This window comes from Procambarus clarkii, chromosome 24 (genome assembly GCF_040958095.1).
Source record: "Procambarus clarkii isolate CNS0578487 chromosome 24, FALCON_Pclarkii_2.0, whole genome shotgun sequence".
NCBI classification, from domain to species: Eukaryota; Metazoa; Arthropoda; class Malacostraca; order Decapoda; family Cambaridae; genus Procambarus; species Procambarus clarkii.
This window is the reverse complement of record NC_091173.1, coordinates 3027336-3051045: the sequence shown is the minus strand read 5'-3', so window position 1 is coordinate 3051045 and position 23710 is coordinate 3027336. Positions and strand designations below refer to the sequence as shown.

Sequence of the window (23710 nt, the reverse complement as noted above, 5' to 3'; positions counted from 1 at the left end):
CAGTAACAGACAACCAAGAAGCCTGCCAACGGGTAAGGACTGAGGAATGGATAACCGGGTAAAAGTCGGAATACGGAATGCCTTTGCGAGAGATGGGACAAGAGCGGACAACTTCCTTGGCAGCAGCATCCGCACGCTCATTTAAAGACACACCAATATGGCTGGGAACCCAACAAAACTCAACCGACTTAAATTTACTGTGAACGAGAAACAGCCAATGCTGGATCTCGACAACTACTGGATGAACCGGATTAAAGGACCCGAGAGCCATGAGGGCACTACGAGAGTCAACAACAACCACAAAGGAAGACTGACAACGAGAAAGCAGGAGACGAAGAGCATAGAGAATAGCATAAAGTTCCGCTGTAAAGATGCTAGTCTCCGGAGGCAAGCGACACATATAAGTGCGATCAGGAAAAACAACAGAGTAGCCAACACCGTCCGCTGACTTAGACCCATCGGTGAAGACAGAAACGGAGCGGGAGTGAGAAGAAAAGTGCTCGAGGAAAAGGCGTTTTAGAACCGTAGGAGGGGTAAAAGCTTTAGTGATACGGGTCAAGGATGTACAAAACCGCGGAAGAGGGACCCTCCACGGGGGCAAAGAAGGAACATCACGAGGAGAAACATCAGAAATACGAACGGAAAGAGAATCCTGTAGGCGAGATAACCGGACAGAAAGAGGGAGGTGGTGAAGAGGAACAGGAACCACAGGAGGGGTAAAAGTTAAAGCACGACAGAGGCGAGAGGAAGGATGTTGCAAGGACCGCGCAAGATAGCGAAGACAGTAGCGATCACGGCGGTCCTGGAGAGACAGGAAGCCAGTGTCAACATACAAGCTAAGGATGGGAGTCGAATGAAAGGCACCAGAACTGAGGCGCAACCCAGTATGGTGCAAAGCATCAAGACGGCGAAGAGTAGAAGGAGAAGCAGACGAGTAAGCAGGGCAACCATAATCGAGCTTAGACAGGACGAGAGAGGAATGTAAAGCAAGGAGAGTGCGCCTATCTGCCCCCCAAGAAGTATGGGACAAGACCCGAAGGAGGATAAGGGCCTTAGAGCACTCAACACGGAGGTAAGAGATATGGGGAGACCAAGACAAACGAGTGTCAAGGAATAACCCCAAAAGCTTCGCGGAATCTTTGTATTCAAGGGGATGACCATAAAGTGACAAAGAGGGACGAAGAACAACCCGTTTCCGCGTGAAAGTCATGGCACAAGTCTTAGAAGTAGAGAACTTGAAGCCATGACCTGTGGCCCAAGACGACACGGCATCAATTGCAAGTTGAAGCCAGCGTTGAAGGAGAGGCGAATCATCACCCTGACAACAAAGGGTAAGATCATCGACATAGAGAGCGGAGAAGACACCAGAAGGAAGAGAGGAAAGAAGACCATTGAGGGCAACCAGAAAAAGAGTAGTGCTCAGAACACTACCCTGGGGCACACCTTCGTATTGCTGAAAAGAGGGAGAGAGAGCGGTACCAAGGCGCACCCGAAAGGAACGACGAGAGAGGAAAGAGAGGGAGATGACCACGAAGGCCAAAAGAATGAAGTTGAGATAGGATATGATAACGCCAAGTGGTGTCGTAAGCCTTTTCCAGGTCAAAAAGGACGGCAACAACGGAGGTCTTCGCAGCAAAAGCAGTACGAATATAGACCTCCAAGTTCACCAGGACATCTGTCGTGCTGCGGCACTTGCGGAAACCAAATTGAGAAGGGGAGAGGAGGTGATGGTGTTCCAGGAACCACATCAGACGAACGTTAACCATACGTTCAAAGAGTTTGCAGACACAACTTGTGAGAGCAATAGGGCGAAAGTCCTTAGGGGAAGTACCCAGAAACCCCGGTTTGCGAACAGGGAGGACAACGGCATCGAGCCAGTCCTCAGGGACTGACGACGACTCCCAGATCCGATTATACAGACTCAGTAAATACTGAGACGTGCTCGGAGGGAGATGGCGAAGCATCTCATAATGAATACCATCGGAGCCCGCCGCCGTAGAACCGCAGAGGGCCAGGGCAGAACGAAGTTCAGAGAGAGAGAAGGGATCATTATAGGGAAGCTGAAGATTAGTGCAGAAATCTAAAGGACGAGACTCAAGGACAGGTTTACGAAGAAGGAAAGATTGGGGAAGATGAAGACCAAAGCTAACAGAAGAAAAGTGGGAACCCAGTTCGGAAGCGACCTGCAACGGGTCCGCCACAAGAGTATCATGGAGGTGAAGGACCGGTGAAACATCGGGAACGAACTTACCCGCTATCTTGCGGATACGCTTCCAGATCTGGGCCAGAGGGGTTTCGGACGTAATTGTTGAGACATAAGATGCCCAACATTCACGTTTAGCCGTACGGATGGCCCTACGGGCCACCGCACTCGCTTTCCGAAAGAAAAGAAAAGAATCGGTCGTCTGCCTACGGCGGTGCCTCTTCCAGGCTGCACGCTTACAGCGGACAGCCCGAGCACAGTCTGCATTCCACCAGGGAACGCACTTCCGTGGACCCCGAGAGGAAGAGCGAGGAATAGAGCGGAGGGCAGCGCTGAAGACAGTGTCATGAAAAAGGAGGAGAGCGCGAGAGAGGGGCAGAAGGGAGAGGTCAGAGAGAGTAGCACTGAGGGAAAATAGGGTCCAGTCCACCTTAGCAAACTGCCACCTAGGGAAAGAGAGGGAAGGGCGAAAAGAGAAAAAGGAAACAAGGATGGGGAAATGATCACTTCCATGGAGGTCATCAAGAACCTGCCACGTGAAATCTAAGTAAAGAGAAGAAGAGCAGAGAGAAAGATCAAGACAAGAAAGGGTGCAAGTCCGAGAGTCCAAATGAGTGGGCTCACCAGAATTCAGAAGAGACAGGGAAGAAGAGAGGAGAAACGGCTCAAGGAGTCGACCCCGGGTATTCGTCAGAACGTCACCCCAAAGAGAATGACGACAATTGAAGTCACCCAGCAGGAGCACAGGCTCCGGCAAGGAGTCTAGGAGGTGTTTCAAATCAGGAAGAGAGAGCGGGACACTCGGGGGGAGATAAATGGAACAAACTGTGTACCATTTCCCCACAAAGATACGAGCAGCAGAACAATGGAGAGGCGAAGGAAAAAGTAAAGGAACAAAGGGAACATCAGCCCGAATCAAGAGAGCAGAAGAATTAGAAGCCCCAGCAATGGCTGGGGGGGGGGGAGAGAAAGGAATAGCCACGAAAACGACCAGGACGAGCACCAAGCATTGGCTCCTGGAGACAGACACAAAGGGGCGAAAACCGCGAAATCAGAAGTTGAAGTTCGAGGAAATTGGCGTAATAACCTCGAACGTTCCATTGAAGAATGGACAACGACGAGAAGAGAAAGGACAAAAACAGAGAACAAGGAAGAAACAAAGGCGAAAGAGCAACAGAGCACGTTAAAGAATATCAGGGTCGGGATCAGGGCCAGCAAAGTCAGGGTTAGGGGGCATGGGTAAACTGAGCAAAGACGGAGGGAAGGAAACGGGAGAACAGATCAGAGGTGGGCGGGCAGGGTCCGGAGGAGGAGGAGGAGGAGGAAGAGGAGGAGACAACGGAGAGGAGCAGTCAAGGACAGCAGCAGGAAGAGGGGGAGTAGAAAGAGGGGAGCGCACCCCAGCAAGAGCAGCAACCGAAAGGGAAGCAGGGGCCAAAGAAACCTCCATAGCAGGAACAGGGGGCGCAAGCACTGAAACGGGAGGGGAAGGAGCAACAGAGCCAGAAAGAGGAGCTGAGGAAGAAAGCGAAGCCTTCTTACCCGCCGGGGAAGAGGAAGGAGAGGAGCCAGGCTTACGCTTCTGACTTAAAGAGACCGATGTCCCAACAACTACGTACCGGGCAACGGATTCCAGTGTCTCAACAGGAGAAGCCGAACGAGAGCACACACGACGGCCGTTAGGAGAGCGATGGACATCCGCCCGCACCGACAGGCGGTGGGGAGAGCCGATAGATGGAGGAAGAGGATGGGAAGGAGGATCGGAGGGGGACGAGGAAGAAGACACAGAAGACACGACAGACCGGGTAGAAGGAAGGGGAACCCCAGAGGACCAGGAGGAGGATCCTTCGGGAGAGAACCCAAAGGGACAGAGGAGGGGGCAGTGGGGGCATCAGGGTCCAAGGCCCGGAAACGGTTGTGAGTCTGAGGAAGGCGGGAAGGACGAGGAGAGGAAGAGCGCAACACGCGAGCATAAGAGATATTAGCATAAGGCGGGAGCCGGCGAACCTGGCGCCTCGCCTCAGGAAAAGATAAACGCTCCCGGTGCTTCAAGTTGAGGATGGCTGCCTCAAGCTTGTAATGGACACACGTACGGGAGAAGGTAGGATGGGCCTCACCGCAGTTGAGGCAACGAGCCTGGGGAGAAGCGCACTCCGACTTTGAGTGACCTTCGCCACCACACAAAGGACAGAGAGAGACAGTCCCGGAGCAGCGGAGGGCACCATGCCCAAACCTCCAGCACTTGTTGCAGAGCCGAGGAGAAGGAATGTACTCCTGGACAGAGCACCTGGCACCAGCAAGAATGACAGAGGGTGGAAGGGTCCTACCATCAAAGGTAATCTTCACAACCCGGAGGGGCTGACGGCGACTACCACGAGGGGGACGAGTAAACGTGTCCACTTGGAGAATAGAATGGCCCTGGGCAGCGAGGATATGTCGAATATCGTCGTGGCAGTCACGCAGGTCCCGAACACCGGTCGCAACATGGGGCGGGAGCAAAATAGTGCCAACACTGGCATTCAACTGAGCGTTCTTCGAGACCCGAACGGGGGTCCCGCCAAGGCAGGATAAGGCAGTCAAGCGGGAAGCAGCATCCTGAGAAGGAGCAGCAACGACACGTGTACCGAGACGAGTGGGGTTGAAAGTAATGGAGGCATCCACGGAATCAATGAGATGTCGATGGAGGGAGAAATCGTCAGGAGGCGCAGAATCAAGAGGGAGGAGATCAAAATATTTGGCCCACGAAGCGGGACCAAACAAGGCTTGATAGGTAGCAGAACTGGAAGGAATCGAGCGAGGGCGGCCGTGACGAGGACGGCGGTGAGAACCCCCAGAGAGAGAGGGGTTAAAAGGCGCAGTAGTTACAACTAGAGAAGGAGCCGCGCCAGGGGACGAGGTAGTCACCACTGGGGGCTTGGGGCTCGACCCAACCACAGAGGGAGGGGAGCCAGGGGAAGGAGTCAGAGAGGCCAAAGGAGGAGCAAGGTCGGGGCCCAATGCAGCGGAGGCTACAGAGCCCGGTCTTCCAATACGGACCGACTCGGGGGCTTGGTCGCCCACCCCACGAGCCTGAGAAGGTAAACCAGAAGAAGCCGAAACAGGGGTTATCATCTTGACGAAAAGAAGAATTCATTCACGAATGTGCCCCCACACCCACCATGGAGCCACAATTAGAGGCAGGACACCCAACAAGAAGCTATCGCCGATCTTGTCGGGGCCTCCTAGGGGTGCGTTGTGAGTATACGCCCCACAAACGCCACCTTAAGAAACCGACAGTCCGTCGAGATCGGGTTCAGTGACGAAGTGGGGATTGACAATAAAAGGTTCCCCTCGCTCTCGACGTCGGGTACTGCAGTTCTACGGGTGCAAGAGTATGCCTCCTCAAGCACCCGGGCGTCAAAATAGAAGAAGTCCAAGGGAAGAACCAGAACGAGCAAAAGGTCGGCAGGAAACGGCAAGCAGATAGGAGAAGAGGGGGGGAGAAAAACGAAACAGAAGGAAAAGGAAAAGATGCCCAGCAGAATTGGAGAGGACGGCAGCAGGAGCACAAGGCTAGAAAAGGACAGAGGACTGTCCCAAGGAGCATCACACTCCGGCAGCCGCCCACTAAGCCCCCACACGGCGACAACGAGCTGAGCGGGGAGGGGGCCCTACTTACGATAATTTCGAGTTACGATGTAATTTTCATCGAAAAATGCGACTCGACATCCAATGGTGTCGTCGACTTACAATATTTGTTGGTGCACGTTCGGGTCGACCGTGCGCGTGGTTCCCGGTCACGCGGCCATCCTGCCTCAGTTTACTACAGCTGCCTGCTTAGTGACGATCGCGCCTATAAGAAATTTCGCTTTTGTGGTGATTTTTTGCATTTTGAACATTAAAGTAATTATTATATATCACGCCGTGAGTCCCAGGAAAGTCAGTGGTAAGGCTCAGTATATGAGATCCCATGTAAGGATGACCATAGAGCAGAAACAAGAGATCATTCGTAAATATGAAGATGATGTGCGAGTTGTTGGACTGGCTAGGCAGTACAACAAATCTCAGTCAACGATATCCACCATACTGGTTAAGAAAAAGAACATTATAGGTGTTAAAGTGATGCATCATTACAGACAAATGTTAAAACGAAGGGAAAAACAAATATCTCTTGACAAATTTGTAGTGAGACAAACAAGCACGAACCACAACCAGGTCCTAGTGGTATTCAGGCAAAACTTAGGAGAGAGAGTACCCCAGAGAAAACATCACTGCCTGATGTGATAATGGAAGGGGACTCCCCTTCCAAACAGGAACAACTCTCCTCTTCCCCCCCCTCATCACTATCTTCAATATGCCATCAAGAACCCTCCATTAAGGTAAGATAAACTTAGGTACTGTATTGTAGTTAGAAAAAAACATTGTATTCAGTATAAAATGTATTTGTATTTTAATATTTTGGAGGGTGGGGAACAGATTAATTCAAATTCCTTTATTTCTTATGGGAAAAATAGCTTCGACTTACGATATTTTGACTTACGATCCGTCTCTGGGAACGGATTAGCATCGAAAGTCGAGGCCCCATTGTATACTAAAGAAATTGTTCACGACTTTTGTTAGGCCAAAGCTAGAATATGCAGCGGTTGTGTGGTGCCCATATCTTAAGAAGCACATTAACAAACTGGAAAAGGTGCAAAGACATGCTACTAAGTGGTTCCCAGAACTGAAGGGCAAGAGCTACAAGGAGGGGTTAGAGGCATTAAATATGCCAAAACTAGAAGACAGAAGAAAAAGAGGCGATATGATCACTACATTCAAAATAGTAACAGAAATTGATAAAACTGATAGGGAAGATTTCCTGAGACCTGGAACTTTAAGAACAGGAGGTCATAGATTTAAACTAGCTAAACACAGATGCTGAAGAAATATAAGAAAATTCACTTTCGCAAACAGAGTGGTAGACGGTTGGAACAAGTTAGGTGAGTAGGTTGTGGAGGCCAAGACCGTTAGTAGTTTCAAAGCGTTAAATGACAAAGAGTGCTGGGAAGACCGGACACCACGAGCGTAGCTCTCATCCTGTAACTACACTTAGGTAATTACACTTAGGTAATTACACATGTGTGCATGCACATACACATGTGCACACACACACACAGTGTACACATGTACATGTGCACACACACACACAGTGTACACATGTACATGTGCACACACACATACACGTGAAAAAAAAATTACAAGCCACCGACCAGTGGGCAGAGAGCACCACGCCGGCCAGGCGAAGAAGGTACAAAACTGCATCAAAAGGCCCATCTCGAAAACAAAACCTCAAAGTCCCAGAATGACCACAACACGTGCCAAAACCCAAAAAGATCAGTCTGCAAGATTGGAAGACCCCAGAACTCCAGAAGGCAGAACCGGGTCAAACACGAGGAAACAAAGCCCCCTGAACCCACAAAGGGGGCCCAAAAGGAAGAAACCTCCAGAACGAAACCAAAGAACCCAAAAGGAGCCCGGAATCGAACCAGGGGGAGCCCAAACCACCACATTTGCCGGCGGAGATACCCCACAGAAGGGCAAAGCACAGTCCCCAGACAGAACCCCCCAGGGGAACTGAGGGACAAGGTGTGGGAGTAAGCATAACAGCCAGGGACACTGAGCCCAACACAGACAAAATGGAAAACCCAGTGTAAAATCAACATGCAAACGTTCCCAGAGGAACAGGAAACGGGCAGAAAACACCAGAGAAGCAAAGAGACAACAACAGGAGAATAAAACCCCTGAAAACGGGTGAAAACTCACCCCAGACGTTTGCTCGCACACCCAACCACATGTAAACAAACCGCAATGCCGCCCTGGTGGCCACACCTGAAAATTGGCAGAAGAAAATGGCCACCAGAACAGAGGGCTGTGACCGACGCTAAAGATACGAAAACTCGCCAGCAAAAGTGGGAAGCAAGCAGACTGGATGGGCGAAAACTCCCCCCAAAAGCAGAAAACCCAGGCAGGGGCAAACCGCCCCAGAACTGCTAGCAGGCATCCCCGACAGCCCTGTGAACCAGCAAGAGAGGCCCCGGGGCAGAGCCGTCCTCCAAGCCCTCCGCCCTTAAAGAAAAGTTAGAGTCCATGGGAAAGGCAGCAAGAAAGGGCCACTGGTAAGACCCAGAAGCCTTGGCAGGAGGAACATCCCCGAAAACCTCCGTCCCCATCCTGAACGGGGCAGCCCCCGAAAACCGCCCGAGTCTCGGCCCCAACTAAACCCCGCTCCGACCCCGAAACCCGCAGACTGTCTGGAGCCAGGAACAGGGAGGGAAAGGGGCAAACAGCACCTAACAAAAAACGGGGCGGCCTCGGGGTATCCGAGTGGGAAACCAACCTAGCATGTTGCAGCAACCTAACCTAGCTTGCAACACGGATGCCGCCTGTACTCTGAACAGTAATAACATCAGGAGAGTACTGGAGAACAAGCAGAGAATCTCTCTCGCAAGACTCTGGGTCAAGGTGTCAGTGACCCAACAGGCAGCATGACGGAGGTAAAAGTGGCGACTGTCACCCGGAGACAAGGGTACAGCAACCAACGATCCCGTACAAGATGGGTTGGAACCCGGAAGACACATTCAATGGTCCACCGAGCCCAGACAGGAGGTTTCCAGGGTTAAGAAACCGGTTAAGAAACCCAAAAAAACAACAAGAGGGTAGAGGATAGCACTGAAAACCCCTGCGACGTGTACAATCACGGGGGCCTAGCAGAGGGCCACCAAACACAACCAGTTAAACTATAGCCACACTCGGCAGACCCCCACCAGGCAATGAAAATAAAAACAAAAGAAAACCCGGCAAAAGTACACCATCTCCAGAGGCAACATGAACCAGTTGCCGCTTAGGTGGCAGGTCGCGCAACACCTTGACGCCCTAACCAGCACAAAACCAGGCCCTACCCAGGGCCAAACAAGGGCCCCAAGCCCCAGCTGGCCCTCAAGGGCGAGGCAAATGCCGAGCAGCAAGAACCTTTACGGGAATGGTTTCCGAACGCCCAGGGAAGATAACCCTGTCACGCAGGGGCAGTACTCAATGCAGCCCCGGTACTGATGAGGTACTCCTGGCCACTGCACCACACAACACTCGGCAGTGAACGCCACACAAGGCAAACACTGCCTAGGAAACTGAGGTCAGAGAAGCGTCTATCCCGGTTGACATTAGCTTACGAACTGATGCTAGGCAGCCGGAGCGGTGAGGTCCGGGGCTCCGCCCCCTCCCTCTCTGGGGGCGATGGAGAGCTGTGTGGACAATCAGCGTGGCAGTAAAGTGTGATGTTTGCTTGTTTCCATGGGATTGTAGGGAGTTGCTACCTTTCTGTTCGTTTTTTTGTTTTAGTTTTTTACCATGTGGGGTTTGTTTTGTTATGCCTACCTTTCTGGGTGCCTAACCCCAGTCGATGGCAGATAAGAAAAACCCCAACCACAAGGGGGTTTTCCAGGGCCATTGCTCCCTGAAACCTCTCTGAAGGGGCCAGGTTCTGGCACTGGTCCCTGGTAGGTCTGAACTTAGCTAATGTCCCGGTCTAATATTACATACATTAGCCCGATAAGCTCCAGGGAGCCGTAGGGGCACCCCACAGAAAAGAGCTTTAGAAAAAGTTCTGTACCAAAGTGGCCACAACAAACTGAGGAGAAGAGAGAATAGAGAGCACCTGGTCCAAAGACCAAGACGGCTCAGGTGGTGCATGAGCAGCTAGAGGTAAAAAAACACACGAGACAGCTTGCGAAATGGAGCAGAAGTAACATCAATACCAAACTCAAGCTGGAGCGGCTCCGCCAGCGCTGCACGATATGAGATGACAGTATTCTGCAGAAGATAATGGTTCTGAAACAATCACAAAAGGAGGAAAAAATAACACTATCAGAGACTGGGGCCGGCCGGCTGAGCGGACAGCATGGTGGACACGTGATCCTGTGGTCCCGGGATCCTGGGCGCCGGTGAGAAATGATGGGCAGAGTTTCTTTCACCCTGATGCCCCTGTTGCCTAGCAGTAAACAGGTATCTGGGAGTTAGTCAGCTGTCATGGGCTGCTTCCTGGGGGTGGAGGCCTGGTCGAGGACCGGGCCACGGGGACACTAAAAATCCCCGAAATCAACTCAAGATAACCTCAAGACAAGACTGAAGAACACTTACGCAGTGATAGGAAAAACCGGAAGAACCGCCAGGAAACTTCATACTGCCGCTGAGATGAAGCACACAGGTGGGAGATCAGCAACAAAGCCACTTGCGATCCATACAAGTGATGATAGACCTAAGCCTAACTCCAGACGCGAAGACTCTAGGAGAAATACGAGCCAGCCTCGTACAGATCTGGACCAATCTGCTAAAAGAGGCAGAGCCACAGGAAGACTCTCGGGATCGGACACTGAGCAAACAGCGCCTGAAAACAAGACTGGATCGGCCACCAAGGAGCCAGAAGGACATCTCTACCCTGTTAAGTCTCCAAGCGAGCCAGGCCCTGGAGCAACAGCGGAACCAGGGAAAAGACGTATAGGTAACCCCACCTCGCCCAGTCTAGCCTGAAGGCGTTTACCCCGATGACCTCACAATCGGGGAAGGGCATCACGTATACCGGGAGATGCCTCGACCACACCGACACGAAGAAATCCACTTCCGGAGGCCTGAACGTCTGGCAGAGCCAACTGAATGAGTTGGCATCGATTGTCTATTCCGTGGAAAAGGAAATGAACTGGGACAGGTCGTCCACCAGGAAATTGGATACCCCCCGAAGGTGAACCGTCAGGAGAGCCAAACCCCGAGAACTCAGCAGATGAGTTCTCCAAAACGACCAGCCTCAAAGAGCCAAGGACCACAGCACACCCCTGCGGTTCAGGCAATGAACCACCAGGGAACAGTTCAAATGGAGCTGGATCGTTGATCCGCAAGCGACCCGAATCCTCCGGAGCGACATTCACACAGCAGCGAATTCCCGCACTGTGCAGGAAGGACGGGCCCCACCGCCCCTGGCTGCCCTGGTGAGCACTGGTCACAAAGCCCCAGCCCAAAGACGATATGTCTGTTAACACATCGAGCGAGGACTCGAGTAGGCGCCAAGGCAGTGAACCCCAAAAAACCCGAAGAGGAAGCCGGCGATGCAGCAACCGTCGCAAAACCACTGGAGGCCAAATCCAGCGGTCGCGAGAGAGGCAGAAGGGACATCCCCGAAAGAACCAGGACAGTCGACGAAGCCACACCCGACCCGGCAAGTAGACCACCGTGACATTTTCAGCCTCCTTGAGCAACCGCCATGTGACCCGGGAGCCCCTCAGGAACAGACGAAGGCGGGAACGCAGGCAAAGCAGAGCCGCTGAAGGAAGAGACAAGGAAGCGGTCCGAACCCAGCCAAGACTGAACCTGAGAGGGAACCAGATGGGACCACCAGTTCACCAAGAACCCGAACCTGGCGAGCTGGAAAGAACCATACCCCTGGCGAGCAGACACGTGGACTGGCTAGGAGCCTAAACCAACCAGTCGGCGAGGTAGGCTAGAACCTGAACACCTAACAGATACAGGCAGGCCACCATGACCCGCCTATGAGGCAGGTAAGAAGTGTGAAGTAAGTAAGTAAGGAGTAGTGAAAACACTTGAGTAAGGAACGTGTGAGTAAGGAGTGTGAAAACGCAAGGTGCCAGATTCAAGCCAAATGGAATGCAACAGCAGCGGTAACCTCGACGCCTCACAACAAAACTGAGCCAGTCCATGAACCTCGGATGAATCGGGATGTGCCAATACGTGTACTTGAGATCCAGGGACACCATCCAAGCATACGGCTCCAACAGAAGACAGACCTGGGACAGAATAGTCATCCATAAAGAGGGGCAATAAATCCACGGGTTCAGACAGGACAAGTACAGAAAGAACCAGAGGTCAGACTGGAAACAGGGGAAAAGAAACCCACCAGAGGGACGAGGTCATTTCGACCATGCCCAAGCGAACCCACTCCAAGATGACTCGACAGAGCGCAGAAGAGACCTGCCCTGCCAGACCCAAACTCCCCAAAGGAGGAGGAGCCACCTAACGCCATCGCAGGCCACACGAAATGACCCGAAAAGTCCACAACTCATGGGACCAGGTGCAAGCAAACAGACCGAGCCTCCTTCTCACTGCCCTGTCAATGGGACAAACCGCAAAAGAGCAATGCACCTTACAAGCATCTTACCGACGCACAAGGGGATCCCCGCGCCGAACAGAAACTGACGGCACCGAAGGCTGCGCCAGCACCAAATCTGAAACCACTGCCCAATTAGTCGGGAGGAACCCAGAGCCCTGACACAACCTTGCAAGGAAGGCCCCCCTGCCACAAGCCCCCCCCCCCCCCGGGGGGGGGGGCTTTCCAACAATTCCAACATAGGACGCCAACTAGCCAGAGTGGCCTGCAGATAATGCACAATCACAGACTCCGCAAACAGTAATGGACAAATAGGCGAAGACAATCTAAAAGCCAAGGCCCAAGTAGATTCCAAGGAAGAAGGGAGCACCGCCCGCTAACACGTGAGTCGAGAAGCAAAAATCCGTGAAACCGCATCCTGCAGGAGTGGCACAAACAGCTTCAACAATGCAGATGAGACGCACGCGCTGCCAAGGGCAACACATTAGAACCAGAGGAAGCCCCAAGCTCCTCCACATCCACCTCAAGGAGGGAGAAGAAATGCAGGGCTGAAGCCAGCAGGCCAAGTATACGCAAGTCCTCGACTACTGCAGCCAAAAGGGAAGGAACCTACACATGAAGCTGCATCACACAAACATCCCCCAAAAGGGCAGGGGCAAACAATAACACATTGAGATGCTCAAATTTGCCCCCCAGGAAAACCTGCAACACCTCCCGCCACTCAAGCACGTGGGATTGACAGAAAGTATGCCATGCCTCCAAAGATAATAGAGGGCAGTCTGCTAACAAGGATGACTCCAGAATTTCATAATGAACCCAGTAAGGACACGAAGATCCATACACAAAGGAACGCAGATGCATCACGAAAGCATAATCCGGGTCACGCAGGAGGTAAGCAAAAAGGGCTTCCCACACCACATGGGATAGGACGTGGCAAGCCGAAAACCTTCGGAAGACTGGAACCGAAGAACCGTTGGGGTCATGGAACCCAACCCAGGGAGGAATAGACACTAAATCTGATTCTTATGAGGAGGAAGCAAAAGAGAGCCCCACTCCTTGTAACACCAAGCCCTGCGTAAAGGGTATAAAAACCCAGGCAGGGTCCAACGGGGCCCAAGGCTCCCATGTCAACCCCTCTCCCGCTCCGGGGACCATCACCCTGAGGACCTGGGGTCGAACCGTCCTCCAAACTCCCCGCCTCTAAAGAAAAGGATAGAGCCACCAAAAAAAGCAAGAATGAAGGAGGCCCACTGGTCAGAAGCTCTGGCTGGAGGATCAGGCTTCAGGCTTGAATGCCTTCGCTGCCACCCCGGAACGGGACTCCCTCGAGACCGCCTGAGTCTCAGCACCAACTAAACCGTGTCCCGGCTCCGAAACCCTCAGACGTTTCAGAGCTGGAAGCAAGAGGGGGAGGAACCAGATGATCAACAGAAGGGAAAGAACAAGAAGGGACGGACGGAACCAAAGTTGATGCGACTACCACCCCCCAATTCCGGGTCCTTAAAACCAAAACAGGACAATCTCGGGCATCCAGGGAAGCAACCAACCAATCGTGTTGCAGCAACCTGAACCGAGCCTGCAACGCCTCAGCTGCCTGCACCCTCATATCATGATCAGTAACTTGGATGAACTGGAGCACATCGCACATCTCCGGGTCAAAAGAATCACTGACCTTACAGGCAGCATTACAGAGGAACAACCAGTGAATGTCACCTGGAGACAAGGGGACAGAGCAAGACCATCAACCTCGCATGAAGCGAGAGGGAACTCAAGGGTCACATCCATCGAACCACAAAGCTCCTGTTGGGTTTCCCAGGGCCCAAGACTTCCAAGCAAACTTCTAAGAGCTGAACCCCTAAGACATGACCACTCACCAGGGCTTAGCAGGGGGGTACCACCAAGAACACAGAAATGTATATATAAATACCCCCAATTATAGAGAGGGGCAACCAACCAAAGGCAAACATCCCCCCCCTAGGCAGGAAAACAAAAACAAAATAAAACCCCCGCAAGAGAACAACGTACCCAGTCAGAACAGAGCCAGCCGCTATAGGAGGTGATAACTAGCTGTGCAGTAATCTGTGCCCCTCCCAGTGACAAAAAACACTTCCTACCCAGAGGCAAATAAGGGCAACAAAACCCCCCAGCTGACTCCAAGGGCGGCCAAGTACTCAGCATTAAAAGACATAGCAAAAGTCCCTAAAGCATGGATGAATTGGGACGTGCCAGTACATGTCCTTGAGGTCCTGGGACACCATCCAAACGCCCGGCTCCAACAGAAGCCGGACCTGGGACAGACTGGTCATCCAAAAGGAGGGGCAAGAAACCCAGGGGGTTTAGACGAAAGAAGTTAAAAATAAACCGCAGGACCCATTTCGGAACTGGAAACAGGCAGGAAACCCACCTGAGGGACGTCGTCATTTCGACCACGCCCAAGCGCACTGGCTCCGAAACTGGCACCTGTGGCCCACCCCGACGAGCGGAACCACGAGCCCTGGCACGACCCCTCTGAGATGAACCCAACCAGGACCACCGGAGAACCAATAAGTGAGACATCGGGGGACAGCTGGAAGAAGCCGCTTGCATGTACTGCTTGAACGCAGAGGCCGCAAACAACAAAGGACAAAAGGATGAAGACATTCTAAGAGCCACAGCCCAAGGAGTTTCCAAGGAGGAAGTGAACACCACCTGTCGACAAGCGAGACGCGCAGTGAAGAACCACAACAGCACATCCCGCAGGATCGGCGCAAACAGCTTCAAGTGCAGACAAGGCACGAGCAGCTAAGATCAAGACCAGGACAGGCACTCAGAAAGGTAAGCGCCTCAAAACAAACCCCTATTCTGGTTAAAGCAACGAAAATAGCCAAACGAGTGGACGAGCAAATGAAAACGAGTAATCAAGCATGGCATCACACGAGCCACACTGTTTGCCTGCGCAGCTTTCCCCTTCCTGGGAGGGGGAAGAGGGGCCCCAGACCCACCATTCTGGTGATCCAACCACTAGTTCTTAGGCTGGATGTCAAAACACACAAAAACCGCTGGCAGAGGGGAGGGGGGGTTGCCAGGGAGCCTCCGGGATTCATCCAGAAAATGGCGTTTCATTACATTCAACGCTAGTTTTCTGGGGGGAGCACTTTCAGCTCCTCGGAGCTGCTTCACTAAAGACAAAAACAAGAGGGACATACCCGTGAAGAAGTCGGTGCTCGCATCTCAACTCAATCAGATAACTGGCTGCTCAGTGGAGAAATTGAGACAACTGGCTGCAACCATTGACCCAAAGTGACACAGGCCTGACTAGGCCCAGGAACATTTACAAGGGGGCGTGCAGTCAGGACCCTGTTCGACCGTCAAAAACCCCAAGCTCAAATGTCAACTCAAAACATATTACCAAAGACGGCAGCAAGAGCAGCTAGCTTACGAATGTCATGGGCACAAGGACAGACCGCAGGCTGGCTAGACCGAATAACCCTGCAGATAACCTAAGAGACCCGAACCCGGCAACAGGGAAGAAGGGAAATTGGATCAACCCAAAGCGCGTCCCCGGCCATCGAGGCCGTGGTGCGCAAATAACGGCAGAGAGCCGCAACCGGACACAACACATGATGACCCCCCCACCCTCGCCTGACCACCCAAGCATCAACAACCCAAGGACTCCTCCAGAAAGCAGCAGTCTCATCCTTCGCCAGAAAAGGAGGAGATGGCTGTAAACGAACAAACTTATCACCACAACCAAAAGAGCAGAAAACCTCAGCACCGGAGGAGAACATGAAGCTCCCAAACCCAACCCCCAGAGGCCAATGTCAATAAGAAAAGAGTATTGGAAAAACAACCTGGAACCAAAGGGGCCACAACAAACCAAGACTAAGACAGAAACGAGAGCACACTGTCCAAAGACAAGGACGGCTCAGGCAGCGCATGAGCAGGCCGGAGGTGAACAACGCCCGAGACAGCTAGGGAAACGGTGCAGAAGTAGCATCAATACCACATACCAGAAGTAACATCAATACCATCAAAACAGAGGCCATTGCTCCTCGTGCCTCTCTGAAGGGGCCAGGTTCTGGTTCGTGGTCCCCGGTAAGCCTAGAACACTGACTGTTGCCGAAGGTCAGGGATATATATATCAGCCTGGATAGCTCTGGGGAGCCAAAGGGGCTCCCCTCAGAAAGTACTATCTAAAAAGAAGGATGGGTTGCTCGGTTCAACCTGAATTTTCCCTTGTAGATCATGGGAATAGTTAAAATCAATAGGAGGCATGTATGAGTACTAATTTTACCTTATGTGAGAGTGTCCCCAAAGTAGCAGCCCTGTCCCAGCCTGCAACTCAACTTAAAAAGATATCTGTTTAGAAATTGGAAATTCTAGGATCCATAGAGGAAATTGATTCTTGCAAATGTATCTTCTGTTGGCAGTCACCTCTCTGCCTGCAATTCAGGATCCCAAGACCCTACAATCGTGCATACTTTCCTCATACCTTCATTCCACTGGTCCGGTCAGTCCTGATAAGTCATGTGGAACAGTCCTGAAAGTCACTCTACAGGTATGAAGCATGTTGTAAATTTAGAGCCTTCTACTGTGTTGAAGAATGGCGAGCCATCACATTGGTGTGTCCTGGTTATTTGGTTATATGTTACATGTTAGCTAGTAAGTGAAGCATCATTAAAAAGTTTTGTGTTACATGTCCTTTTATATTACATGTCTTTTTGTCTGGTGATGAAGAAAAATTGATACAAGTTCTTCAAATTTACATAAATTTTTCTTTTCTGATGTTACCCTGGCATGGGAAGATTTGTAAGAAAGGGACCTTACAGGAAAACCACATTTCAAATCTCCTGCCAGTGTACCCAGCAGCACATTATTTTATTTTTATTTTATTATTATTTTTTATTTATTTATATACAAGAAGGTACATTGGTTTTGTGAGAATACATAGCATAGTACAGTATTTACACTCTTGTAAAGCCACTAGTATGTGCAGCGTTTCGGGCAGGTCCTAAGCCCTTAACATGCTCGGGGTTTAATATCCTGCCATCCCCACAGGCGCAGGTCATTTTGATAAAAAAAAAAAAAAAATTCTTTCTAACCTGTTAATTTGTGTTCACTGATCACGGGAAAAATAATAAAAAAATCGTAAGTGGCATATATTGCCCGCTATAGGGCGGGGAAGTGTGACAAATTATAGGCGCTGACTCAGCGTGCATCCCAGGCGGTCTGTTGCTCGCAAGCTGTCAGGCCAGAGTTGCCACAAAGAGATAATTACCGAATTATTTCAATGTCTCTGATTGATTTTTCATACTTTTTTTGCTGTAATATTATTCAATAGTGTGTAGTTTGATATATTTATATAATAAAATGAGTGAATCGTTGGTGTAATAAAAAATATGGTGTACATATTGTTGATTCAATTATGTTCATCAATCAGTGAACAAATACTTTGTCGGTTATTACACTATAAGCACAGGTTATATATAAGTATTTGCATGTTTTGTTCACTATAACGAACCGCCAAGTAGCTATTATGAGTCAAAAAGTAATGAGGAGTGACCGCCGTGTACCAGCCAGCCACTCCCGCCCTCCCTCCAGTCATCTGACTCACCCTCATTCTCCTCCCACAATAATGTTTTTGCTCTAATTCACTATATACAGACGTTATATATAAGTATCTACATGTTTTGTTCACCATAACTGTACATCTAAGCTTGTATGGTGAGTAAAGGCACAGAGATGTGGCTACTCACACAGTCAGCTGATCGGCGGCCGCCCTCAAGGCCAGACGCACTAATATTTCTCCTCCAACAATACTGTGTGGTGTTATTACGCTATATACACACATTATATATAAATATCTACTTGTTTTATTCATCATACTTGTACAAATAAACTGGTATGGTGCCCAAAGACCATCGTGGTAACCAGTAAACAACACCGTCGTCTGCACGGTGGCGTCGTGCAGACGACGCCACCGCCCACACCAAAATGGCGGCTCCAAACCTTCTCTTGCTGTTTATACCCTCTATACGCACGTTATATATAAGTGTCTACATTTGTGTTCACCATAGCGAACCACTAAGCTGGTATGGTGAGTGCAGTCAATAAAAGGTGGCCACACACAGTCAAAAGACATCACCCTCCCTGTAATGTAATAGGCCACCACCCTCCCTCTCACAGCATTACACGTCCTTCCGTGGCGCACAGCGCTAAATATCACCACAATCCTGCTATTATCAGAACCCTGGTCAGTTTTATCACAGTCAGGGGTCTTCTGTAATAATATCATCGCTACATAATAGCATGAACAAGTATAATTTGGCATTTTTAGGCGATGCTGTGGTCACAAGCTGAACAGCAGTGCTGTTAGCTCATGCTGCGTGCGTCAGGCTTGGTTGCTCACTCAATACTGAGGCCAATAACACCCGGGAGTTTGGCCCACGATTTTTTTTAAAAATGGCGTCTGTTTACAAGAGCCTTGATGAAGGTGTGGCGAACCCCGTGTATCCGCGGGCTGTTTAAATCTTGCGTAGTACTCCAACACATCATATGACGTGATGCGCAGTTTACTGGAACAACGTCCAGCACGTCATATGACGTGAAGCGCACTTTAAGGGTTAATCTAACATAATTTTAAGTAGGTAAATTCTATCAGAATTAATAAAATGATAACAAATACATTGCAAGAAAAAAAATGAGATGAGAGAGATTAGTAAGTATATTAAAGCACATTGATATATTAAAGCTCTGATTGATTACATTGACAGCTTGATTGGTAATTTAAACAAGATTAATAGACACCATACAGCAGATTGACAGCACATATAAGAAGACAGCAATAATCACAATGATAAAGATGTTCAGATTGGGTACATAAAGATTGGGAGATTGGATAACAATAGATACAGTGCAATTTTAAAGCAAAAGGTAAAAAACTATGAAGATGAAATTAGGTACTTTTTAGTATTGTTTTTGAATGACGCAAAAGTTGGACAGCTTTTCAATTCAATAGGGAGTGAGTTCCATAGACTGGGTCCCTTTATTTGCATAGTGTTTACACAGATTAAGTTTGACCCTGGGGATATCAAAGAGATATTTATTTCTGGTGTGGTGATAATGGGTCCTATTACATCTGTCCAGGGAGAGTTTCAGAGCAGGATTTGCATTTAAGAACAGGGTTTTGTAAATGTAGTTGACACAAGAGAATTTGTGGAGTGAGATTATGTTTAACATGTTTAGGGAGTTAAACAAGGGGGCTGAGTGTTGTCTGAAAGCAGAATTTGTTATTATTCTGATAGCAGATTTTTGCTGGGTGATGATGGACTTGAGGTGGTTTGCAGTGGTTGAACCCCATGCACAGATACCATAATTAAGATAGGGATAGATTAGTGCATAATATAGAGAGATGAGAGCAGAGTTAGGTACATAATATCTGATTTTGGAGAGTATACCAACTGTTTTAGAGACTTTCTTAGTTATGTGTTGTATGTGGCTGCTGAAGTTGAGTCTCTTGTCTAGGAATAGGCCAAGAAACTTGCCATCATTTTTATTGCTAATGTTTACATTGTCTATCTGAAGCTGAATTGCATTTGTAGATTTGCTTCCAAATAAGATGTAGTAGGTCTTTTCTATGTTAAGTGTTAGTTTGTTGGTTGACATCCATAAGTGGACTTTTTTTAGTTCATTATTAACAACATTATTTAGTGTATGTGGGTTGGGGTTAGAGTAGATGAGGGTATCATCATCAGCAAACAAAATAGGTTTCAGAATGTTAGAGACATTAGGCAGATCATTGATGTATATAAGAAATAGGAGAGGCCCCAAGATGCTGCCCTGTGACACTCCAACGGTTATTGGTAGAGTGGGAGAGGTTATATTATTGATGGTTACACATTGGTGTCTATCACTAAGATAGGATTGGATATAGTCCAGTGTATGGCCTCGGATTCCATAATGATGGAGTTTACGTAAGAGGTAATTGTGATTAACAGTATCAAAGGCCTTTCTCAGGTCAATGAAGAGTCCAATCGGAAACTCATTTTTGTCAAGGGCTGAGTAAATTATATCAAGGAGACTAATAATTGCATCGTTGGTACTCTTTTGGGAGCGGAAGCCAAACTGACAGGGGCTAAGAATGTCGAATTTTACGAGGTAGGAGTAGAGCTGTTTGTAGATAATTTTTTCAAATATTTTTGATAGTATGGGTAGGTTTGATATTGGTCTATAATTGTTTATGTCTGCCGGATTACCTCCTTTATGAACTGGCGCTACTCTTGCTTTTTTTAAGGATATCAGGGAAGGTATGACACTCAAGGGATTTGTTGAACAGCAGAGCTATAGGTGGCGCAAGGGCGTGGGAGGCGCTCTTGTATACAATGGATGGTATTTCACTGATGTTCCCAGCTTTGGGTTTTAGTGAGTGTATGATGGACACAACATCTGTCGGGCTGACTGGTGAAAGGAGAAGAGAGTTTGGGTAGCTGCCTGAGAGATATGTGTTGATATGTGTCCGAGTCTGTGGGATTTTACTGGCAAGGTTAGCACCAACCGATGAAAAGAAGCTATTAAATTCATTCGCCATTTCTAAATCAGATGACGGTGTAAGGCCATCCTTAGAGAGTGTTATCTGGTTGTGGGAGTGTTGTTTAGTTCCTAGGATATTAGAGATGGTTTTCCATGTGCTTTTCATGTTGCCTTTTGCTTCTTTGAATCTAGTCTCATAATATGAAAGTTTAGCTTTTCTTATGATACTGGTAAGCACTGATGAGTATCTCTTAACTACTTCCTTTGTAACTAGGCCAATCCTAAATTTCTTTTCATATTCATGTTTTTTGTTGATTGATTTGATTATGCCACTTGGGAGCCACAGGTTATTTTTTCTTTTATCAGTTACTTGTTTGGTAAGGAGGAGACAGTGAGTGTTGTAGAGGCTTAGAGTTTTGGAGAGAAAGAGGTTAGTTAATGAGTTTATATCCTGTGTATTATTAAATTCAAATTCCCAGTTAATATTGTGAAGTGCACTAGAAAGATTGCCTAAAGCTGATTTACGGTGTAGCCTGAATGAGAGTTTCTTGCTTTCTGGTGGTGCTGTGTCCATGTTTGCTATGAGGAAGGTAGGATAGTGGTCAGTTGTTCTGTCATAGATTACCCCAGATGTAAGGGGAGCTGTTATATTAGTCCATAAGTGATCCAGGGTAGTGGCAGATGTTTGAGTGACTCGGGTGGGCTTGGTGATTGTGGGGATTAGCATACAGGAGTGCGTGCTGTTACGGAAATAGTCAACTTGAGGGTTGTTTTGAAGACCCAGGTCAATATTGAAATCACCTCCCAGAATGATGTGATTTTTGTTGAGATTGTTATTTATGATAAGATTCCTTACGTTGTCTGAGAATGAAGCTATGTTGGAGGTACATATATACAGAGGTTGTCTATAATCCCATTGAGAGAATGACATTCTCTAAAAATATGTAAACTACCACCATATATTGTTTAAAAGAAAATATTCCAAGTACATTCTGTGACTGGAAAAGCATGTTTAAAAATTTAAGTGTTAAATGTGGAAAACCAGTTTTAAAAAAGATAAATGAAAAAAAATTACTGTAGATGAGGATCCAGGAAAACCTTTAAACCCCAAGACAGAGGAGAAGTGTAAACAGGAGAGGCTCGTTCACTTCTCTCTGAGCTGCGTGGAGTTGGGTGGTTTACCTCCCACTTGTTAGATCAAGTCCCCCCTTGTGGTAACTAGTACAAGAACTTTATGGTACTTGGGGTGCTAATGTTAAAAGACTAGGATTAGGATTGGTTAATTACATGTCCCCAGTGAAGACTGACAAATTTTTGTATGGTTTTCTGCCCTATTGTGAACAGTTTTGGGTTTTGTTGGTTGGTCTAGGCCATTATTAGGCCCATTTAGATTATGCAGTTCAGCTTTGGTCGCCATACTATAGAATGGAATTAAATTCACTAAAACACTTACAGCGTAGGATGACAAAGTTAATCCCCCAAATTAGAAACCTGTTATGTGAAGAAAGATTGACAAGGCTTAAATTACATTCTCTAGGAAGGCGAAGAACTAGGGGTAACATGATAGAGGTGTGTACGCGTGGATGAATGGGCATAACAAAGGGGATATTAACAGAGGTATCAAAAGTATCAATACAAAACAGAACATGAAACATAAGAACATAAGAATAAAGGTAACTGTAGAAGGCCTATTGGCCCATACGAGGCAATAGGGTATATGTGTAATGTATATATGGGTATAAATTAGATAAGTTTAGATTTAGGAAAGGCCTGGGTAAATACTAGTTCGGTAACAGGGATGGTGATTTGCGGAACCAATTACCGCGTAACGTGGTGGAGGTGGGGTCCCTTCGATTGTTTCAAATGTGAGTTGGACATGTATATGAGTGGGATTGGCTGGTTATAAATAGAAGTTGCCTTGTATGGGCCAATAGGCCCTCTGCAGTTACCTTTATTCTTATGTTCTTATGTGTTATATTAGAGGTGGTTAGCAACAGTGCCTAAGTCCCAGTGGATAGGGAAGATAACTGGGTAATAGAATGCAAGAAGTGCACTGGTCCAGTGTATCAGTTAATGTGGCAACTAAGTTAGTTTGCAGATATATATATTTGATAGGAGAGTCCAAGTATTGGGACTTAGTAATATTTGTCTTGTGTCAATAGCGTGTACAAATTACAGCCACGCTCCCAATCCTTCTTGTACCTTTACGTTTAAGACTATAGCAATAAATTCCCGTATGAACCCTGAAACTCTCGTTTGCCAAATCCTTGACCCAATCTTGAGTTCTGTAGCTTGTGGAAGGAAACATAGCCCCTGTATAAGGTATGCCCTGGAACTACCAGGTATAACACTGAGTCTTACTGTCCTCTGAGGCAGCTTACTGGCCCTAGCGATCATTATATTCACCCCTCACCTCATTTATTATGTAAGAATGAGTAAAAAGACAGTAGTGACCTTACAGATGAGGATAAAGTCAAAGATCAATAAGTCACAAAAAAGTACTAGGAAGTCATCACTTCCTGTATTTTAATGTTTGTGGGTTAAGTGGCTAGTTCTGTCAAGATTGATAATGGTTTACACCTCATAAAATAAAATAACAAATTAATACCTAATTCAGCAAAAGTTTGATTTAAGGTATCCGTGTCCATTATATTGGATCCTAAACCAGCTAATATTGAGCCCACAGCTTCAGTTGCAGCATCACGGGAACCAGTGACTATTACTGGCAGAGACAACCGAGCTTCATGAGGATCAACTCTGTCAATTTCAATGTTCTCTCCTGATTTTTTTCTGATATAGTCCAGTTTTTTCTGCCGTTCATCCTCCTCTGCCTGAAAATTTTAATTTTGTTAATTCAGTATTTACTTGTCATT

The 23710-nt window shown here is 48.3% G+C and overlaps 1 protein-coding gene across 4 annotated transcripts in view; it reads right to left on the bottom strand.

Annotated features, from left to right (window-relative positions):
• The window catches only part of LOC123761800 (uncharacterized), a 653931-nt gene that overhangs the window by 292347 nt on the left and 337874 nt on the right, over nucleotides 1-23710 (bottom strand). For all 4 annotated transcript variants that reach the window (XM_069330457.1, XM_069330459.1, XM_069330458.1 and 1 more), the window contains one exon: nucleotides 23446-23668. In XM_069330457.1, coding sequence (XP_069186558.1) covers nucleotides 23446-23668 — 223 coding nt within the window. The remainder of the gene's footprint in view (nucleotides 1-23445; nucleotides 23669-23710) is intronic.